Raw genomic sequence first — 21,596 nt, 5'->3', positions numbered from 1 at the left:
CCTTCCTGTGAACCACTCCCAGAACCTGCCCCATGCTTGACTTCTCAAGGTGCATCATGTGTTTTGTGGCATGCAACCATATGGAGGTTTTGATGTGCACTCATAGCTCAGGTAGGCTGGCTACTCCTCGTACAACCATAGGGTTGCTTGATCAGTAACAACTAAACAAAATATTAATTTACAAGTAAATTAATTTTTCTTCCTGTATTTACTTGAGTTTCTTTCCTCAAATATGCATGAATGCTTATTTGAAATGAGGCTGAGGAAGAAAAAAGAAGAGCTTAAACGTTTTGAAGAACTACTCAGGGCCCTTCTGTGAAAGCTGTGCAGATACGAACCCATGGCATTCAGCAGAAATAACAAGGAAAGACATGTAGAATACAGATAACTGAAAATTAACCGGGATAGAAACAACAGTCTGACTAATGTCAATTACTTATACACTACAAACACAAATATGGAGGCCCAGGTCAGGTGAATATTCCTATTCAAGAAAACACTTTAATATGCTAACTCTAAGCATAACTTGAGCCATTTTGGTATCACTAAAAATGAAGCAAAGGATGCGTATAAATCACATGGTACAGGTACAAGACTCATAAGCTATGTCCAGCCAGAAGGACTGAGCGAACACCTTCAGAACACAGATCACTAGGACTAGTTTTATACACCACTGAGAACGCTACGCAAAGAAGTGTGGTCTAAAATGACCGTGATGCTGAACGGAAAAACACATTTACACTTGGTTTATGTGAGAATGCCATCTTCTGATCATTTCCAGCACCACATCCTTTACTGACCTTCTTCAAAGCCATCACGGAACGAGCCAGACCGGCTCATTGTTCTGCTTTTCTCATCCAGGGACATTGAGCTGTTCCTGAAGCGTGTGTCACTATAGGGGTCATAAGGACCATCTGCATTGGAAAGGCTGTGTGTCCGTAGCATGGTTGGATTTGAAAGGCTCATCTGGGCTGCAGTGGTTGGGCTTGCTATAAAGAATAGAATAAACACCAAGTTATTTGTGTGACCGCAAATTTTCATGCCTGATGTTCACACAACTACAAAAAAAACCAAACTTCTTTATTCTGAGACACAAATTTTTGTTGTCATTCTCTCTAGACATCATTATGTTTCTAATTGCAGTGGATTCAAGTAAAAGACATGCAGATCTAGTTAATAAATAGGAAAACTCAAGTAAATAAGGTCATTTTAAACACTGGGTACTAAGTTTATGCTTCTACAGACAAGCGCAGTCAACTCAGCAACACTGTGTAGGCATGAATTAATTATTTCTCATATAATTTGGAACAGTCCTTCCTCAAAAAGGAGTAAAATGCCCAGAGGAATTTAAACTAATATTTTGCCTACGTAAATCAGGCCTGATGAACCATCTTCTTCAAGTACACAGAAAATTACATTTTTATCTGCATTTAAGAGAAGTTAGAAATTTTCAGACCTTTAGTTTTCTAATAGTTGCATATTTTAGAATTGTTTCTTTCCACTGTGAGCTCCTAAGAATTGCAAGTAGTACACAGGCATGCATACTTGTAGAATTTGCAGATTAAAAGATGCCATACAAATATCACTTTTGCCTCAAAAGCCAACAGTCTCACAGCCAGTGTTTGGAATACAAAACTTCCACTCCACTTTTCACATTTTTAAAGCAACTGTTGTGCTAAATTATAACTGTTATTTACTAAGAACTGATTAGTTTGTGGAAAAATGAAAAAAACAAAACTGCTGTTCATCTGGCAAGTTCCTCTGGGTGTCCTGTCATTGCCTGTTTCCATATACACCATCAACTGAACTGGTACAGACATGTCTGATGAACATTTACAATTTCGCCTTCTGATCCCTGGTCTTCATGCTGTATTCGTTTCCTCTAGGCACCAATTATATGAGGCAATGAATATATGATTAATCTGTTCTTTCAAATATTTCCTTCTTTTTATGTAGAAAATACATTACTTCTGTTTAAAGGTTCTAAATTTCACATCAACATTTGCTGTTACAGTAACTGCAGTGGCATTTCTTGACTTCACTATCTCCAAGCTCCTTTATTAGGAATACAGAAAAATACAATGTTTTCTCTATTATTTGCTTGTGGCCAAGTAATTCTTTAAGCGTGTTAATGTAAGCGATCTTTAATATTCTTCATCAGGAGTTAACTTTCTGAGCCTAAAATTACACCCTTTTTGTTTGACCATTAATGTGTGTTCATGAACTGGACAGTTTGTTAGCTGTTGGCAATGCAATTACACTGTGTCTATTCAGCTGAAATTTTGTAAAGTGTTAGTTTACATAAAGCTGTTTATTTGATCTTATTTTATCTTTCTAGAATATATGGAGAGGCATTTGAAAGTAAAAAAAGAAAGAGGAAAATGCCTGCTTAACATAGTATTTTCCAGATGTCACTTAACTAAAAGAAAAAATTTACTGTTAGGATTGATTTTCATGCCTCAACAAATTGCAAAGGCAACTAAATAATATTTGACCGGAGAACAAGCAAATATTTATGATAACAGAATCTTTACAAACAGTGACAGTTGAACTTTCGGGAGAAGGAATTACTCACTGTAAAATGACTGTGTGTGAGACTTCAGGTGGACTTTTCATTGTCTACAGAACTCGGTATCTGAGTTGAACTTTTAACTTAAAAAAACTCCGCACATCTATTTCACATGAATATACCTGTTTCTCACACAAAATATTTTAACTGTTTCAACTTGAATGCCAAGTTACAGATCAATGAACAATGAGATGCATGTCTTGAAAACATGCAAATATATTTCCAGATATTCTAGCATACTAACACTTTAAATTAGTTTATTTCAGCTGACGATGTGGTCAGTTAAAATCTATAATACATTATGGATCCTGTTAAAAGCAACTTATGTTTTTTCCTTCATTTAAAAATGTTTACTTTTATCAGTGTAATTAAATGAAGGAATGGTAACAAGTTTGTATATTATTTCAGACTGAGCTTTGTCCAGTTTTCAAATGAGCCTACTGAATACAGAGATATAGTAACTTAAACTAATGAGGACAAATACTAATTAACGTGCTTGGCTTTTAAAGCAATATTACTAAGCAGGTAGGCAACATTTTAATTCCTTTAAACACAGTTAAGTGTGATATTAACAAATAGCTCTACTTAATAGCCCACAATTTATATTAAGGCACCTGATTACACCAAGGGAAAAATTTTCCAAAGTTACTGCAACTATGCCACCTTTGGGCACACAAGATAACAGTGCTGATTAGTCACATTAATTTCAATTGAAGTGCTTCCTGAGGTTCAATGGGGTACTTGGAGCTGCTGAAAGAGCATTATATTATGTAATACGGTATTTTCAAAGCATACAATGCATTGCTATGATTATCAAAACAGATAATTATTCACCAAGCTGGGAGAAGTTAAATCTAGTTCCAGAAGGTGACGTTATGCTGGATCCAGATGAAAATGGAGAATTGCCAGCAGTATCCTGAAGTCCTCCTGCTGAATGTGACCGTAGCCATTCTTTTGCTTCTTCTTGGCTACGAAGTTGGGTGGAAGGAGTATACCTGCAGAAAACAGTTATTTCAAAATTAACTTTGACAATTATTTCAAAAACAAAACAAACAAACAAAAACAGCAACATGAAATGTCACAAAACTTGGGGAGGGGGAGAGGGAAAGAAAGATGGGAAAACTTACGTATAAAATTTAAGAACTAACACGATACAAAAATACAACTCTGAATTAAGGAGCTGTTCCAAGCCTAATTCATTCCATTTGTTTGCAAAAAAAAAATTACTCCTTTCCTACAGCTTCAGTAGTAACCAAACTAGCAGTAAACAAAAAGCTACAGATAGAAGTTGTGTAGAGCAGTACTGCAGAATGAAGTATATTGTGTGTTACCCAGCTATGTCTGAAAAACAAAACCATAGCTTGGAAATCCTTCCCTTTCCTTAGGTTATGCCAAAATTCTATCACTATTTTAATATTTTGGTGCATCTCTAAGCTTAGATGGCTTTTCGTCATATTACAATCAAATTCAAGTCAACAAAGCCATTATCTGATTTTTAAACAAGTTGGGACCCAATAATTCATATTACACAGGCATTAATGGAAGGGTATGTCATTTAGTTCAAAACTAAATAGCACTAAATAATCATAAAGGAGACTATATTCAGCCTTTTCTGAAGGTAAAGAAAATACAGGAAATTTTATCCATGCCAACGTCAATGGCAAAACACCCACTAACTTCACCTTAGCCCAAGTTTTAAATTTGCTTTTGTACATGCCTGAAAAATAGGTAGGTTACCACAGGCGTCATGTGAAATGCCTGGAAGGATACAGGTATCAACAGGAAGAGCACAATGGAAACACTTGATTCAAAACAGTGAGAAAAACAGAACTTGCTAACTGACAAAGACACTGTCTGCTGATGGATTTCAGTGCCCATGTTATGCTATGCCATCGACTTTTGAAAAATATTTGTGTGACTACCTCTCCTTCCAAAAATCAAGCACTTGGAGCCTATTACTTAAAATGCAGTCAGTTGATATTATCTTGTTTGATTAGATTCTGTTCAACTGAAGACTATACAGTAAGATATCATTTCTAAGAGTGTTTTAAATCAATGTGAATGCTACAGTAACTAACGTAGAAAAAAATTAAAACTACTTTTAAAAACAGGATTTTCATTCTTCTTCTCATGCCTCAATACTTAAGCAACAGCCACTGACTGAGGACTATTTGCATCTCTTAAACTTTACACAAATATCAGTTTATTAAGAAAAGGGCTTTAAACAGTCATTTTACTTTAACACACTAATGGAGTTTTTTTTTCAGCATTAATACCTACCTCTTCAGCACTCAAACGTTTCAGTCTTAAAAGAGAGCCTTTATTTATTAGAGACATACTTGACAACCACACAAACATTTTAAACTAAATTCCATTTTAAGAAAGGCTTTTAGCCCTCAGCTTCATGGGATAAAGCTGCTGTGAAGAACAATGTGTAAAGCACAGAATAAATTGCAGCTGCCGTTTCAAGGCACCAGCTTGGTGATCCCAAAAGCTGCATAAAGCAATTCTGAAGTTTTAATTTTTTAAAATTATCTGATATCTTCTCTACATTCTGTAACACTAAGCATTTTAATAAAAAGACCTAATATTGATAATCTTGACAGAATTACTTGTATCAAAAGGTATAAAATTTTCAGTGCTATTTTTCATGTCATTAAAATCACAGTCTTAGAGATGCACAAAATGTATTAGGCGATGATTGCCAGAAGTCTGTTTGGGTAATTTTTTTTTCTTTTCTAGAAGAGTAGAAATTATCTCTGAGACACCTGCATGTTTAAGTATTCACAAGCAAATATGTTTTTGTTTTTTTTTAAATGAACATGTCCAATCTCATCCTAAGAAGGTCAGGACAATATTGAAAAACTCTTCTATTTTTATATCAACACCGAGGTTCCCAGGGGTGAAAACAATCTCATATCATTTCATGTAATAGCCACAAAAGGTGCAAAATTATTGTTTCCAAGACAAGCCCAGCGATGGTTTATGAGATGCTTTTCAGCAATTCAGCCAGCAAAGCCACAATTCTTGCTCAAGCGGAGAAGCCACTGGATGAAAAAAGCACAGTGGTAAATGCCCTCCATTGAGGATTACAGGAAAAAAAAAAAAAAGAGAAAAAGAGAAAGAAAGAAAGAAGGAAAAGAAGAAAAAGATTGTTGCCACCTCTTACAAACGCTGCCACCATCACCACCGGCCACAAAAGAAACACAACAAACTCCAAAGCCACAACAAAAGCTGTTAAGCTGCGTGGAAACACCAATACCTGAGTCCCTTCTTAGGCAAAGTGTTCCTATCAAGATGTGGGTCGCTGCAGAAAAGTTAAAAGAAAAGAACTTCAGAGAAGAACAAGAGGGAAGGATTAAGATCAGGATGAAGAAAAAAGCGCAAACATCTACATCACCTTTTCCGAGGAAAAAGTGCTGGGGCCTTCCTACAGAGACATGCAAAAACCTCCTTACCCACAGGTGGATTTTTGCAAACATGCAGCTGATACCATGCTAGTGAAGCTCATTTGCTCACAAAGTGATTTTGCCATTTCTCTTGTCCACAATGAACCATGTGTCAAATCTATGCTTAAAAATACACGTCAGCAGGCATGGGGCAGACTATTCGTGAAGACTGATGAGAATCTGCAAGTGAGAACCACCTTCCTGCCATTTTGTTCAACGGGCACCATGCCGAGAATGCAGCTGGTGACTCTTTCATGGCTGCGCTGTGCCAGCACTGAGCACAGAGTGTTTCAGTTTTCAAAGCGTAAATGCCATTAGCAAAGTAAAAGGAATCTATTAGCCAGCCAAACCCCAAACATTTGAGTTTGCGGTTTTACAACTAATGATTTTGTATATGAGCGGAGCCTGTTAATTTGTTTTTAAAGAAAATACCTGCATGCTTAAATGAAGTAACTTAACGACAATCCATACAGCTAAGTTACAGTTGATTTCCAGTGTGGGACTGACTAAAATTGCAACAGAGAGCAAAAGTGAACTAGAATGTTTAGACTCAGGTAATTTTTTTTTCCCATATTTTACATTCATTTTTACACGGACAGATGCGCCCAAGTCCCCACAAAACACTCACAAACCAAACTGCAATAAAGGACTGACAACACTGAATGACACTGGGACTTCACAACAAAAGTGACAAGCCTGAAACGCAGTGGAAAAAGCAGCATGCCAGAGGAATGCTGAAATGCTAGTGAGAGTTTAGATTGGTAGGAAAAAATTGCAAGATTTTCAAATTGCCTTTGGCAAAGAAATGAGCAAATGTGGAAAAAAAAGACAAAAAAAAACACAAAAGATGTTCCCAGTCTCAAGAGCAACAACAAAAACATACCAACTCTGCCATATGCCATTCCCCAGATTTAGGTAGATAAATGGGGTATTTGAGTGGACTCTCACTGGCATGTCTTTCTGTCAGTTCAAACCTGAACAATGAACATAGCAGAGGACTCAACTGAGCATGACCTTTCACAGAACAATTTGTGTCACCGAGATGGGCAACAACACCTACAGCCTTGTGCATTCTACTGTCCTGAGACAGCATTACCTGTCCTGTCTCCTGGGCAAAGTATTTCTGCAGAATTTGGGACTAGCAGCAGGGGAGGAAAGAGGGCTAGAAGAATCAGTCCAACAAGACAGAAAACAAGAGAAGGAATATTAGAATGAAAGGAGGAGAAAACGAAGGAGTTACAATAAAATGCAAATAGAAACCCAAACCACCAAAACATTACATTCAGCAAAAAATTTTTCCATTAAGATGCTAATACAGAAATTTTGCTACCTAACTAAATAATTACGTGTCAGGATACAGCTGATTTCCAACGCTTGCAGTGGCACTACTTTCTACAGAAGGCCACTCAAAGAGCACGCGCTGCAGGTCACTGTCTGTTTTATCCAGATGATATCTCAGTATGCCTTTAATACAGCTCTGACACTGGAAAAGCAGTCCTTCTCCCTCCTCCCTGGTCAGTCTGCTCCCAGCTCCTACTCTGTGTCCACACAGGTATCTATGAGTTGGGGAACTGATCAGTCTGAAATACAATTCAGGTCATCATTTTTCAGTTGGATCCATCTCCCACTTGATTTCTTTAAAGCATTCAGACAAAAGCCTGTACTGCAACATTGTAGAGGGCAAGTGGAGATGGGACAGGGCAGCAAGGAGAGGCAGAGAAGGGATCAAGTGACTAGGGAGACAGGGACTTCTCTTCAGCATGGACTCCAATTGAAAAACTTGTCAAATTGCAGTCTTTTCATGAGCCATTATCATCAGCACAGCACTTGTGCACTGGTAGCCCAGATTCAACCTTCATCAAATAACGAAGAAGTTTAACGAGAAACAGTTGGCTTCTCAAATGAAAATCGTAATAAGGCTTTTTTTGAATGCCCCTATCAGATCAACTAACAGGTGATCATTGAAAGGATAATGTACAATGCACAATTCATGTATTATATACAATTTTAGGTACAGTAGCAAGAAAAAGTTGTGATGTTGGATACCTCAGCAGATGAAAAATCTCACCTGAACAAATCGTCTTGCTCTGAACCGGGCTCCTTGCCTGGAATGGTTTCCTTGTCTCTTCTAGTAATATCACTCAATATTATCTTATAAGAAGCACAACTTGAATTGCGACTACACTCTTGGCTACTGCTGCCAGGACTTCACTCACACGGAAGACAAGGATATATATACAAGGATACGGAAACAAGAGAAAGAACTACTAACCTTTCGGACAATGTAGTCTTAACACTGTTGGTTCGGACAAAGGGAGTCAGAGAATCATCTTTAGAGGTTGAAATCAAGCCACTGGAGGAGTTATGGCTCAGCCCACCTCCACTGCTCAGAGAGATATCAATGGATTCACAGCTGGTATGAAGACTGCTGACAGACTGATATCCAATGCCATCCTTGCTAACAGCGGAAGAACTACTTGCGTTGGTACCCCATGTTAAACTGTTGGAAGGAGCTGAATGCGCTGAACTGGGACTAGAAGCTAGTGGAGATTGGTTCATATCTGTGGTTTTACCATACAGAGGACTGCTGCCCCCACTGCTTAGCATACCACTGCCAGATGGTGAATCAAGATTACCCTGCTGGTTCATGGTAGCATGAGGATTGGATATAACTACTGAATTTTTCATATTTTCGGCTGTTGTGATGGGAACTTGCTTACTAGGTTTTCCACCAAAAAGTCTGAAAAAAAAAGAGACATGAAAAATACATAAAATGGAATGCTAAATGCAATGATATTTTATTTCTAAACCCTAGATATTAATTTCAGAAAACCAACATTAGGTAAATGATCCTATATTGGACATACAAAACCAGAAATTTATAAATCTCTTTGTGTTCATTCCACCTTACATCAAGTCCAGAGACAATTTCTGTAGCACCAAATTCATCTGAAGAGTTTCTTCTTTGAATCATCAAATAATACTTTCACAAAGCTAAAATGCTGCTTTATACAACTAAAATAGAGCGGTATTGTCTTCTGCTTCTTAAGGAAAAAGGATACCAGAGAAATTTTGCACTGATTATTCTGAAGCATGGAATAGCAGAGGTTGAAAGCTTGTTGTTAGGTGAATTCTGTGGAAACCACTGAATGCTCTGCACAGAAGCAGCATTTGCAGGGATGTAACAGTAAAAATATTTACTGATATCATGTGTATGTTTGTCCTACTTCAGTAGCTAAACCTGTTGGAAACTAATACTTTGGAGCATAAAATGAGATTTTACCTTGCTTGGCACCTGGAACTTGCTCAGTAGAAGACCAGCTAAGTGCCAGAACCAGTGCAAGAGAAGGGATATAAAAGCATGGTTGGGGAAGGATGACTGCAGCTTCTCCAATTTGCATCACTGCTGCCTGTCATGCAACTGCATTGCCAGTGAAGAAAACATTTCAGTTCCCTCATTTTCAGTCAATCTGAAAGTTCTCAAAAGCATGTCTTAGAAATCAACATGCTTAAGACTAGATGCTGAAACATTTTATAATGTTCTGAAGAAAGTGTAGCTTTTGAATATAGCTTCAAACATCCTCCCCAAAACACTGCTTCTATTTCTGCCATTTAGCTCCTTTAACTGCCTTCAGACTCTTAGTTTTCCTCACCCGTATCTATATGGATTTGCTCTTTTCATATCAACGGTGTGCACATTGGGGATGAAATCTTTCAAAGCAGGTGTCTACTCAACTGTCTGCAGAAAAGAGGACTACAGTATTTCCAGCCAAGAGCCCCTAAAGACGTGGGTGGGTATGCACCCAGGAGGACTTCCTCTGCTTTCAAGTATGCTCAGGTCGCCTGCATACCACATGCACACCAAGTCAATCTGTCCAACGCTTCCCAGGAGCACAGGCTGTGCAATACAGCCTGGCCCTCTCCAGCACAAGTGCAGTAAGTCCAGCAACGCTGAGAACCACTATACTTACTGCACGTGTGCTACCTGCAGCTTCGATATGCCTGTGCAAAACGTCTGCAGCATCGCTGCTGGATTGCTGCTGTTGCATACTTGCTGCAAAGCACTTGGACAACTCTGCTGGCTCAGGCTAAGGTGCACATCTACATCTACCTCATGTCCAGCGCTGCTCAAGTATCTGTGCCATGAACCGCTCAGCACCTGACTTAGAGAGAGCAATGAGGATCCACAAACCAGCACAGACCTGGCAAACTTTGCACCCTACATCACACCTCATTGATCAGGAGACCCTGACTTAGAGGAGAAAAGACCTCAAATGACAAAGCCCATTCTTACAGGGTTTTAGAGATATTTAGAGTCTAGGTTCTATTTAGAGTTCATGTTATTAGAGTGGCTATGAAGAAAAATGTCCAACCATACTGCATTGATACATGGCCTTCAGTAACAATACCAGCTTAGGGCATCCTTCCTGCTCGTATGCCATTGCATACCACCTCTTCAATTGCATCGGGGAACTGAGATGTAGAGATAGGATCCTAGAGCTTTTTTTTTTTTTTAAAAAAAAAAAAAACAAAAACCAAAACAAAAAACCACCCACACTACATATTTACAAGCTGTTTGTAAGCAATGCCATCTTCCACAAACTGTTTCACGGCACCTCTAATACGACTGAAAAGATGGTGCACCGTGGCACAAACAGAAACGCTTTGCTGCCAAAGGCAGAGTATTGCTGAACCACAGCCTCATAACAAATACAGTCAAAAGAGGATGCGGTCTGAAGAGCATTTCTTCAGTTCAGAAAAAAAGCCAACCCATCAAGACAGTCACATCAATACAGACATTAATTCTGGAAGGAAATACCCTACAAGGGAGGACATCTGTTTTCTCCTTTCTAGTGTTACTGACAAGAGACTGGCAGATCTGAGCTGACTCTTGGGTCACGCACTTCTCCCACAAACAGAAAAGCAGTGTATTACATGTTCCAAAGCGCAAATGCCCAATTTAATAATAAAATGTATCAAGATAGAAAATGATTTAATTTAAGAGAAATGATGTATTCATAATACTTGAGCTAAAGGGAATACTGAGAGGACGTAGTGAAGGTCTCATAGCAGAATTACAGAATTTCACTGTTTATGACAGCACAGCAGTCATGTATGTTTGGAGACCTGCAGGCAAATCTATACCATCACAAAGGTACGGTTTCTGATTTATTGTAACCTCAACCATTCTGTGATTGTGTGATTCTGTGTAATATTTTAAAAATTACATACAAAAAATAATGTTTGCAACTCATCTCAACTGAATATAAAATAATGCTCAAAATCGTTTTAATTGTCATTCTGGAAATCAGTAACAAACAGAAGAGATTAAATTCAACTCTGATGTATATGCCTCTTTATTTAGGCAGCCTGCTAAAAAATCAAGAACAAAATTCTAAATCAAATGAGGGAACAGTGAAATTCAGCCTCAGTGTCTTCTCTTTGAAGTTGCATGTATTTCTAATGCACTATTTCAATTATATGGCTAGCAATATGGCTTTCTAGTAATCATAAAAAATCTGTAATTATATTTCCAGATTAATGCACCTGAGGCACGCAACACTGAAAACCTGCATTTGTCATGGGGTATACCTTAGAAATCAAAGGTCTATTTGAGTTTTTCATTTTAAGTAGTCACTGATGAAGGTCACATGTTCTAAAGGACACGGTTTATCTAATGATGATCAAGAATAAAGTAAATGAATTATCTTGAATTGTTCACGCAAATGCTCTTCAAATAAAAGCACTCATCTAAAAAGAAACAGTTTACAACTCTTTACAGCTTTAAAGCTTTAGTCTAAGCTGCCATCATAGCCATTATGCTTGCACTGGTGCTTCAGATGGAATGTGGCTTTATCACATCACTGCAAGCAGGATGATGTAGCATAACTGTATGGGTATTATGGTGTCAAGACAAAATGAAATGCAAAACACTGCAACTTGAAACAGACAAGCTACTCAATGTCAAATTAAATTGAAAAATAATATTAACGGAACTTTTCACCAATATCAAGACTTGGATGTACATTGCATCAACAAAAGGATTCCTGCCCAACTCAATATTAATGTTAAAATAACATAGGGGGTACTGGTGGAGAAATTAGAAGACAAGTAAGATTTCTGTTTAAAAAACACTACTGAGATAAGAAAATTCAACCCAGCTTAGACAGGAACTTTACTTAGGGTTCTTCTGTGTAGTTGAATAACCTAATGTTATGAGTCTCACAACACAGTGGCCTAATCCGTTTGGGTTAGGCATGTGATTCTACGTGTGGTAGGTCAAATTACACTTTTAGAGTGAAAATTTCAAATAACTCTTCTGTTGTCAATTTTAATTTGATCCACCACTGGAGTTTTTCCAAGTTTGTTACATATATATTGGTGCAAGAATTCTTCAGTAACCTTCACATAAGAAAGTATTTATTCCTGTGAAATCTATATGGATAATGCCTTCAGGTACATTTTTTTTTAACAGACTTGTATCACAATTGCCAAACTTTCTGACAGACAGGTTTTGTTTGTTTGTTTGTTTTTTCCCAATGTTAAACCCTTGCTGCTATCTCAAAGTTCTGAGTATTTACAACACTGGCCAACCTGTTTATGTGACATTAAATTTGAATACAAAGACCTTGATGTAGGATGCTAAATAGTAGGTGCTCCACAAAACACAGCCAGACCTGGCTTGAAGATTCCTGATCATTCAGCTCCAACTAACATCATTTCACAATCAATGAACTTATTGCCTACCTGCGCAAAGTGGGAGAGGCCACATCGGGGTACTTGGCTCCTTGCTGGTGAGAACTTTGAGCTCCACTAGAAGCAGTCTGTGATGCAGGGTTCACTTTAACAGAATTACATGAGGCCACGCTTTCGTTGTCAGACGAAATCCCTTTCTCTTTATCAGTCTGATTGACTAATCCTGGCAGAGAGCTTCCAAGAATTACCTTGGCAGGCTCTCTCATTTTAGGGACAGGCAACCCAGCCGACTTGCTGCTTACGTTGGAGTCTATGCTACTTGTACTAGATCTATTCCCAGCTCCACTTCTGCTACTGGATTTACTAGGCCGGGGCAAACTACGATACTGAAGATTAGTTCGGGCACTAAGTGCTAAGTAGCCATCATCCTGGTTCTGAGAGCCATCAACACTAGTCTTCCGACCAGTGGTCCTACCCATGAGTCCAGATGACTTTGGGATTTTTCCCAGGGTAGCTGATCTACTGGTGATAGTTGCCCCACTGGCAGTGATTATAGTCATGCCTACAGCTGACCCGCTCTGTTTCTTAAATCCAAATGTATTAGCATTAGCAGCAGTTGTTCTAGAGTTACTTGTGGGAAGCTTTTTGGATTCATCACCACTGCTGCGTCCTGCATCTGATGGGGAACGTTTAACATGTCCAGCTTTAGGAGATAGTCTACCCTTTTCTGATACCTTGGCGTCATCAGTTTTCCCTACAAAAATAGAAAAAGAATTCTAATATTTAATGACTTGAAAACATCAAGCAAATGACGAAACTCAAAGCAGCATGAAAAGCAAAAGCGTGTTAGCCACAAGAGTGTGGTTAAAAATTATGATCTAGTCTGCACTGAACTTAAATGCCACTCTTGTGAGTTATACATGCAGACTTGCCAGAGAAAGTATGTGGTGTGTTTGCCCTTGAGAATATGAAAAACAGAACAGTTATGTAATAGTGACAGATAAGAAAAAAAAATGTAGCCCTCTGTAGCTACCACAGATTGATCCCTTTTAATCATCAGAAAGAAGTTGTATTAGGCCATCAGGAAAATTTTCCTAAAAGGCATTTTTCAAGAAAGTTAAGTATCTGACCTCAACTTTTCCAGGTACAGTTGTGTACACAATCAAACAAGAAGTATTAACTTGTATTACTTGATTATTTAAATTCAATCAATTTCCATTCAGACATCTGCAAGTGCTAAAATCACTTAAACATTTATAAGAAAATCCAGAACTAAATACTGTTTAGTATAAACAAACATGCTGGTTTAGTACTGGAGAAAAAAATCTCCTTGACCACATATACTGTATGTTCTTGAAGTTAACTGTGACTCCAAGAGCTAAAATTACATTATTTATATTTCATATGGCAATACTATGCCCAGTAAATAGCTTGGCTTATGACTATGGTTGTCACGAAAACAAGTTTCACAGCGTCCTACTACATAATATTCATTTTAAAATGAACAGAAATAGAAATGCAGACGTACAAGCTGTTGTATATTTTAAAAATACCTAAAAATAAAGACAGGATTACCTGAAGTTCAGGTTCTGCCTGTGTAAAGTATTTAAACTGTTTTCATACTGATCACACTTTTTGGCTTGTTTATCTCTTACACCTTTTCTCACCTGTTCCAGGTGTCTTTAATGTGCCTGAGGTGGTAGAAGGTTTAGTCCTTGGTGTGGTAATGCCAACCTGAGCTGACATGCCCCGTCGCCAGGAACCCGTCTGTGAAATAACAGTGTTCTTCCTACCAGAAGTGCTTTTATCAGATTCATCAGACACATCAGAGGGATTCCTCCTCCATTTAGATCCTGGCTCCATTTTTATGCCACTGTCAGATCCTCCATCTGATTTCTTGACTTCATCACTCGACCATAAGGAATTCCGCTCAACCTGGGAATGCTTTTCTGCATCAGTCTAGGACAAATAATGAATTGTATTAGAACCTTCATAGCAAAGCTTTCTTTTAAGCAGCTTCATAGATGAGAACCATTAAACTGATACATAAACTTAGCAGTCATCTTTATGCACCAATAAACCTAACATGTCCTTGATAAAGAAATGCCACAGTAAGAAATGAACCCCGGAAATGGCATATTTTTTCCAATACACTAGGGAAAAAAAAAAAAAAAACACAAAAAACATACAAGCCACCCCCAATAAAATAAAGCAAAAAAAAAAGAGAAAAAAGCACTTGATTTATAAAGGATATATTCAGCTCCTTGCCATTTATAATCCTCCATCTCAAATTTCCCAGGAACTCTTTTAGTGCAATGCCAAAAAATCATTTCAAACCCGTGCAGCTAGCTTTTCCTTGTTCTTTCTGCTTTCCTATCTCTTGTCTGACAATCTGATCTCTAGAGCATGATGAGGCAGCTTTTTGAACAGATTTGAAGATGTAGAATGCTGTTAATTCTAATCTAACATATTAGGAAGACATCCAAGCTGAAGAAAAATGAATCCCCTACAAATTTCTAATGATACTCATGTCTGACATAAATACACAAATAAGATCATTTTTAAATTCATATTCAGCTCTTACAAACTGTTTTTCCATATTCTTTGCACAGACAGATTGTGCAAATGGAGAATTTTGCTAAGATCAATGTCAAATATAGTTTTCTCTTAAACAAGCTTTTGTCAAATTCTCAGAAGCTCTTAAAATCTATTTCCCCTACATTAGCTTTACCTGTTGCTAATGATTACTATTAAAATGCTCCTTGCAGAGTTCTACTTCTCCTGTCAAATGCTGCTGATTAATTTGGGCAAATTTTGTAACACTACAACCAACTATTTTTGCTCAGGTACAAATGACCAATGTCCATGTTTGACCCTCATCCAGGTAAAAATTTCATAATGCTCCTCAAACATGACAGTATCATGAAAGAGCCTGCCAATTCAACACGTGATCGTGAAGTTCTCAAGTAAGAGCTAGTGGTGTATTTTTGGAAGTTGTCGGGTGTCATCTCTTTCTTGCAGCCTCAGTGAAAGACAAGTGTGCTCAGCACCGTGCGGTAGTCATATGGTAATAACACTTTAAAGGAAACTGTGTTAAACACCCTGAAACATTATAAAACTCACAACCTTCTACTCACTTGGGATACGCAGAAAAGCACAGCACAGGAAAGGATAGATAGTTTATCATGCTTTCAGCAAAATGCTTTTTTTTTTTTTTTTTTTTTTTTTTTAAGTTCCTCAAGTACATTTCAAGTTGATGATTTTTCTTACCAGATCACACCATTAATCTTACAGAATCTAGGTGGGGTTGTGGTTTAATTTCTTCTGCTTTTTACTCTAAGTGCTTTTTTAAAAGCCTGAAAAACTAGTCTAAGTGATCAATATGTGAAAGCTAACACACACATCAAAGTAGTCTTCCTTCAATCACATAAAATAAGTTTAGGACCTGAGTTATTTATCTATATTTATCTAAATATTGAGCCATTGGACTAATGAGCATTTCCTGAAGTATGGATTTAGATGCTATTTTTGTGTTGTATTTTCCTCATATTATTCAAATGTTGTTTCCCTGACTCTCTGTTCAAAGAGAGCAATTTAGCATAGTCTTGAACGAAACACTGCTTCCTAACTTTTTGTATGGTTGCCAGATTTTGGGATGGCTACCTTTTTATTCACGAACATTGGTAAGTTTGCAATAAATTCACAATTTGATCATTTCAATGTCCTGTGTTGCTCTAAAAACCATCATTTCATGCTAACGTCTCCTATGTTTACACAACTTGGAAGAGAGCACAGGCAAGAAATAACAAACAGTCATCCAACAAAACCACCCCAACATCATCCCTCGTGTGCTTTAATTAGTATCTTGCTTCAAGTACCTTGTCTGGAATTGCCTATTTATCCCGTATGCATGTGAGAGCAGGAAATACACCTACTCACACTGGTAAAGGGCTTATTCTAGTTTTGGTTGACTACAAAACGTTCCTGCACCTTCTGTTTTCCCACTTCACATCCCTAAAAACGGCGCAATCTCAACACAGAAAACTGCATTGCAAGAAGTCCTCTCTCTCTGCTCTTTTCTGTTTCATTTCATTCAACTCTTACACCCACTTTTTTGCAAACTTTTTTCCTCAGCCTTCAAAATGCTGCACACGTACCTTTGAACCCTTTTGGCCAGAGACATTTCTGTTTAATAGTAAACACTGAGAACAGCACAAAAACATGACTAAGGCATCAAAATCAAAACACAGTGAAACCTGGCTTACAATTTCAGCTGAAACTCCACCTACCTAAAGGGCCTGGATTAGGTGAAAGTGGCAATACTGTTTGCTGGAGGACACAGCACAACGTATGCGTAAGATGGGAACAACAGCTGCCCTCTGATTGAGCTGGGAGGGGCAGTAAGCTCTAGGACTTCGAAACATTTTCACAGAGTTTTGTAAACCTATTCACAAAGCTGTGAACAAATCAAATCCATCTTTGCTTCAGTGAAACTAAGAAGTCATCTTGGTCCAACAGTTTAAAGATGCTGCTCTTTTCTATTTAAAGGACTTGTTTCCTCTCCTCTCTTCTTCTTCTGATCTTTTCAGTATTACGTGAACAACTTAACTTCGCTACCTAACCTCTTCATCTCATTTCAGTTGAATAAATTATTTTTAAATGCCCACCAGGTGTTTATTTCTCCTCACTCTATGAGTATGATATGCCCTTAATAGCATACAATACGCAGTGCTGTGTCAAAAGATAAACTCTTCAAGTCTGTGCAATACTAGGGGAAAACATATAGGTCTCTGAAAGCTGAATAGCTATGGTAGGTGGTTCAGTACTTGGCACAATCAGAGCGATACACACTGATGTGGTAAGGCAAATTCTGGTTCCCATCTCTAGCTTGTTCAGAACTAACCCAAGGGCATCTTCACGGCATTAAGATCCCAAACATGTATTTGTAGTTCCAAAAGGGGACTACAAATATGAATGTCCATGAAGATGGAGTCACTACCAAATTTAGGGCTTCCTTCTCAAAGATGGACGAACTACATCTTCTGGATTTGGGAGTACACAGCAGCTCTGAGAATCAGTTTCTTAGCAGAGACTTTTTTTTTCTACTGCATGTCCTCTTCACTGCAGAGATGATTCTGAATAGGTTACTGATTTTATCAGCAGACACTGACATGTTAGGGCTCTCTCCCTTTGATGTGCTTTATTATTTGTCTGAACTCCCAGTTGCACATGTGTTAGCTTCAAGCTCCCTCTTTAATTATCTGAAACCTAACTTCTGTACCACCTCAAAAAGATGTGGTAGCTTAAAAGTTAAATGCCTACTCTTTACGAGATCCTAAGAGGTGGATACCTGAGAAGAAAATTCCACATCCCTTGACAGATGTCTGCCAGTCCTGTGTGGCTCACCACACAGGGGAATGCAAACCTGGGCACAGGCCATCATACAGCACTACAGGTAAGGCAGAAAAAGCATCTATGTAGCACTTGCTATTGTCATGAGCGGTGAGGACTACTTTGGCCAGCAGAAAATCAACCCTGCAAGCTACTTATGTTTATATCACTCCAAGCTATCTTCATTCCCTTGGTTGACAAGAATAAGATTTTCTGTTTAAATGAAAACAAAGTATTTTACGGATAATAATTTGCATTTAACAGTAATACCCAGAATAAATATTTTCAGTCATGAAAACTGATGAGAGAAGCAGGTCACAGTCATGAATTAAAAGACTATAAACAGAACTTGTACGTCTTGGCTCCCAGCTCCCTCTCCTAATCACTCTCCTCTGTTGTCTGTACAAGCTTCAGCACATTTTCTGCTGCTATGGGTCTGCACTCTCAGGTGCTGTGATAGTTGAGGAAGAGGTGTTCATCAACACAGATTTGGATCTCTTAGAGGTGTTTCCAAGAATCTGATCCATCAGAAGATAGAAGTCAAATGAGTTTCTATTTTTTTCTTAGGCTAATATTTAGTCACGTCTTCTTCTTCTTCCCTCCCCCCCCCCAAGAGTATTACAATGTTGAGATAGTAATAATTGTCAAAAAAGCTTCTAGTGCCTATGTTACTCTTTCTGTTACGAACTGAAAAACACACTTACTAGATCTTAACTCCTCTCAACTTGTACGGGACTTGTATTAGCAGTTTCGAGCACACATGAAATCGCTGATACACAACCAGAGGCTAACTGGAAATCTTTAATGTAGGCTCAAATATGCACTATGGCAAGGGAACAAAGAGTAATATATGCTTGCACCACAGTCCTGTAGGCAGAGTAACACTTCACAGCAACCACACTTCTACATTAAAACTGATATTAAAAGCAGATCTCGGGTCCAGTCATGAAAAGGAAAAAGAATAAAAGAGGAAAGAAACAGAAGAGGATGTCATACATCCATCCCTCTCCTCTACCTGCTGCAATGCTAAGTCACTGCGTCCCAGTTGCTTTGAGACATGACACTTGAGACCCTGGAGCAGGTGGGTGTACAAAGAACAAAGAACAAACTTCTTAATCCTGCACTTCTTCTAGTATTTTTTCCTTGGGGGAGGAGGGGTGCTATTTTGAAGAGGGGGGGAAGCAGTTTATATTATTGCAAATCTCTGTACTATGCAGTCTAACTGATGAATGAAGAACTGTTGGGTATCTTCACTTGTTTTATACTATTTGGATGTGTGGAATCTGTGCAAAATAAGTAAATGTAGGCCGCAGATGAACATAAATTTATCTTACTATGAAATGCTGCCAAAAAATAGAAAGCCTGCAGTAACATGCAGCCCTGGAAGTTTACAATAATGTATTTCATTTACCTAGTACACTTACATTTCCGATGGAAGTGTAAATAATCTTTCAACCTTCACATTGACTTCATTAAATTCTAAGAAAAAAGATGATACCTTTTTCCAGAGCTAAATAAATAAATAAATCCTATCTAATAACGCATGTTTTCTGTACTGCAGACCTACTATGAAGGAAAAACCCATTTGTTGCCATAACACCACAGCAGAGATTCCACAGATTCCACACACACAGGAAATATTCAAAAACGCCACATACGATAAGGTGGTTACTACTGCTTGACATTGCCTTTTCAGTGACACCCACCATACTGAGGTCTGCGTGTGTTCAATTGTTCAGCTATGTAGGGGAAAGGGGAAGGTGGTAAAGACACATCTAAAATATTACTGTGAACTAATTTAAGAATCTGTAGCTTGGTTTTGATATTCCGGGAAGTAGCACGGTATTAAACATTAGTCAAAACAACAATAATTCTTTGCATTCATATTGGTTTTCTCAGTCAGTTTCCAAGTTTTTCAGCCAGAGTTGCTGAAAGGCTGTAGAGACAGCTGCAAATAAGATCAAGGTTACTGCTTACAGGAAGAATATTCATGCATGTAATTATTGTTTTGTCAAGAAATACTATCTGTGAAGAGATGAATAAACACTTCATCCAACTTTAAACAATTGTACAGATTACACAGGAAAATGACAAATATCAACGTTACTCTTCTAAAACCAAAATCTTACCTGTGCATCTAAGTTTTTGCGAGAAGAGGCAGGTGTGTTGGCATAAGAGCTGATAGAAGAGCTGGTGTTAATGTCATCAGTACTAAGATTATCTATGGTGTCACTGATCCCACTGCTGACAGAGCTGCTGTCATCCCAGCTGGAGAAAACGCATAACAAAAGAAGAAAACATGGGTCAAAAGACAAAACATAATTCAAAAGGAAAATTAGTATTTCTCTAAGCCTTATCCTACTGCTGCTTGCCAAATGAAAACGGCCTGCTCATTTTCATAACTTATCTTCATTGCAAATCAAGTCTAAATTCATACAGCTCATTGACTACAGGGTTGCCACAAAGCCTATTCTTTATCATCATTAAGCCGGTAGCACCAATGATGTCATTCTTCTTACTGGCTCAAATTAAAGTTTATGTCAGTAAGCAAATGTGAAAGTTACCCTCAGAACTATGCCTACAGTCCTGGGCAGGGAGGCAGGGAGAAGTGTTGTGGGTAGGTGTAGCATCCACTTACTAAGCCATAACGCAGAGATGGAATGTAAATGTAAGGAAAAACAAAAACAAAAACCACCACTATCTTGAAGCAATGTCTTATACCTGGTTGCTATGTATACCTGGATCATACCTGGTAGATCCAACAATCTGGATCTACCATTTGCAGCATCACCAGTAGCAGAATTTTTTAGAAAAACAGAGAGCTGTTTGGAGTAACTGAAAGTTTGAGCGAGTGCCTCTGTCCTTCAGAAAGCACATAATCTTCCTGAGCTGTACAACATATCCTCTGCAAGCCGATACATTAACAACTTCCTATTTAGGACTACCTTCTTCCACTGTGTGATACCTTCAACATCTTCTAGTAACCAAGAAACATGTAACTGGAAGTTTAGGATGTGCAGAATGCCAACAAATATTAAATATATATATAAATAAATTATATATAAAATATGTAACAAATTATCCATGTCTGAAGTGATTTGAATGCTGTAAGAGACAAAATCAAAATGATCTAAAATCAAGCCAGATGCTCCATGCCTAACACGCCCTTAAAAATAAGCTGCTTAAGAAGAGATTTACAAACTGGCTTACAAGCGCTCCATCTCCAAGAAAAACAAAGCTAGGATTGAAATAATGCCCTGTGAGTAGCTCTGTGAAGACGTTTCAGTCCTCTGATGGATAACTATGGCTGGAAGTGCACAAATACTCACTTCATAGATCGTGTGTGAAGTCTAGCTGCCAGAGCTCATCTCCTGGCCGTTCTCTAGCCATTTATCAGCGTGGCCTCAGACTTTGGGAGCTCTATACACTCTTCCTCATCGTACTTCCTTTTTGCTTAAAATACTGGTAAGCGAAGAGTCTGCAGATGCAGT

General features: G+C 38.1%; 1 protein-coding gene across 8 annotated transcripts in view; it reads right to left on the bottom strand.

The window, feature by feature from the left end:
* The window catches only part of NAV2 (neuron navigator 2), a 232,195-nt gene that overhangs the window by 32,583 nt on the left and 178,016 nt on the right, over nt 1–21,596 (bottom strand). For 7 of the 8 annotated variants that reach the window (XM_040560473.1, XM_040560474.1, XM_040560470.1 and 4 more), the window contains 8 exons: nt 20,235–20,373; nt 14,382–14,673; nt 12,766–13,468; nt 8,291–8,758; nt 7,115–7,180; nt 5,832–5,876; nt 3,404–3,564; nt 801–989 (listed from right to left, as the gene is read on the bottom strand). In XM_040560473.1, coding sequence (XP_040416407.1) covers nt 801–989; nt 3,404–3,564; nt 5,832–5,876; nt 7,115–7,180; nt 8,291–8,758; nt 12,766–13,468; nt 14,382–14,673; nt 20,235–20,373 — 2,063 coding nt within the window. The remainder of the gene's footprint in view (nt 1–800; nt 990–3,403; nt 3,565–5,831; nt 5,877–7,114; nt 7,181–8,290; nt 8,759–12,765; nt 13,469–14,381; nt 14,674–20,234; nt 20,374–21,596) is intronic. The other variant, XM_040560475.1, reaches the window with a different exon arrangement.

Source organism: Cygnus olor, chromosome 5 (genome assembly GCF_009769625.2).
Source record: "Cygnus olor isolate bCygOlo1 chromosome 5, bCygOlo1.pri.v2, whole genome shotgun sequence".
Lineage (NCBI taxonomy): Eukaryota > Metazoa > Chordata > Aves > Anseriformes > Anatidae > Cygnus > Cygnus olor.
The sequence above is the reverse complement of the archived record's forward strand: the minus strand, read 5'-3'. Positions and strand labels throughout refer to the sequence as shown.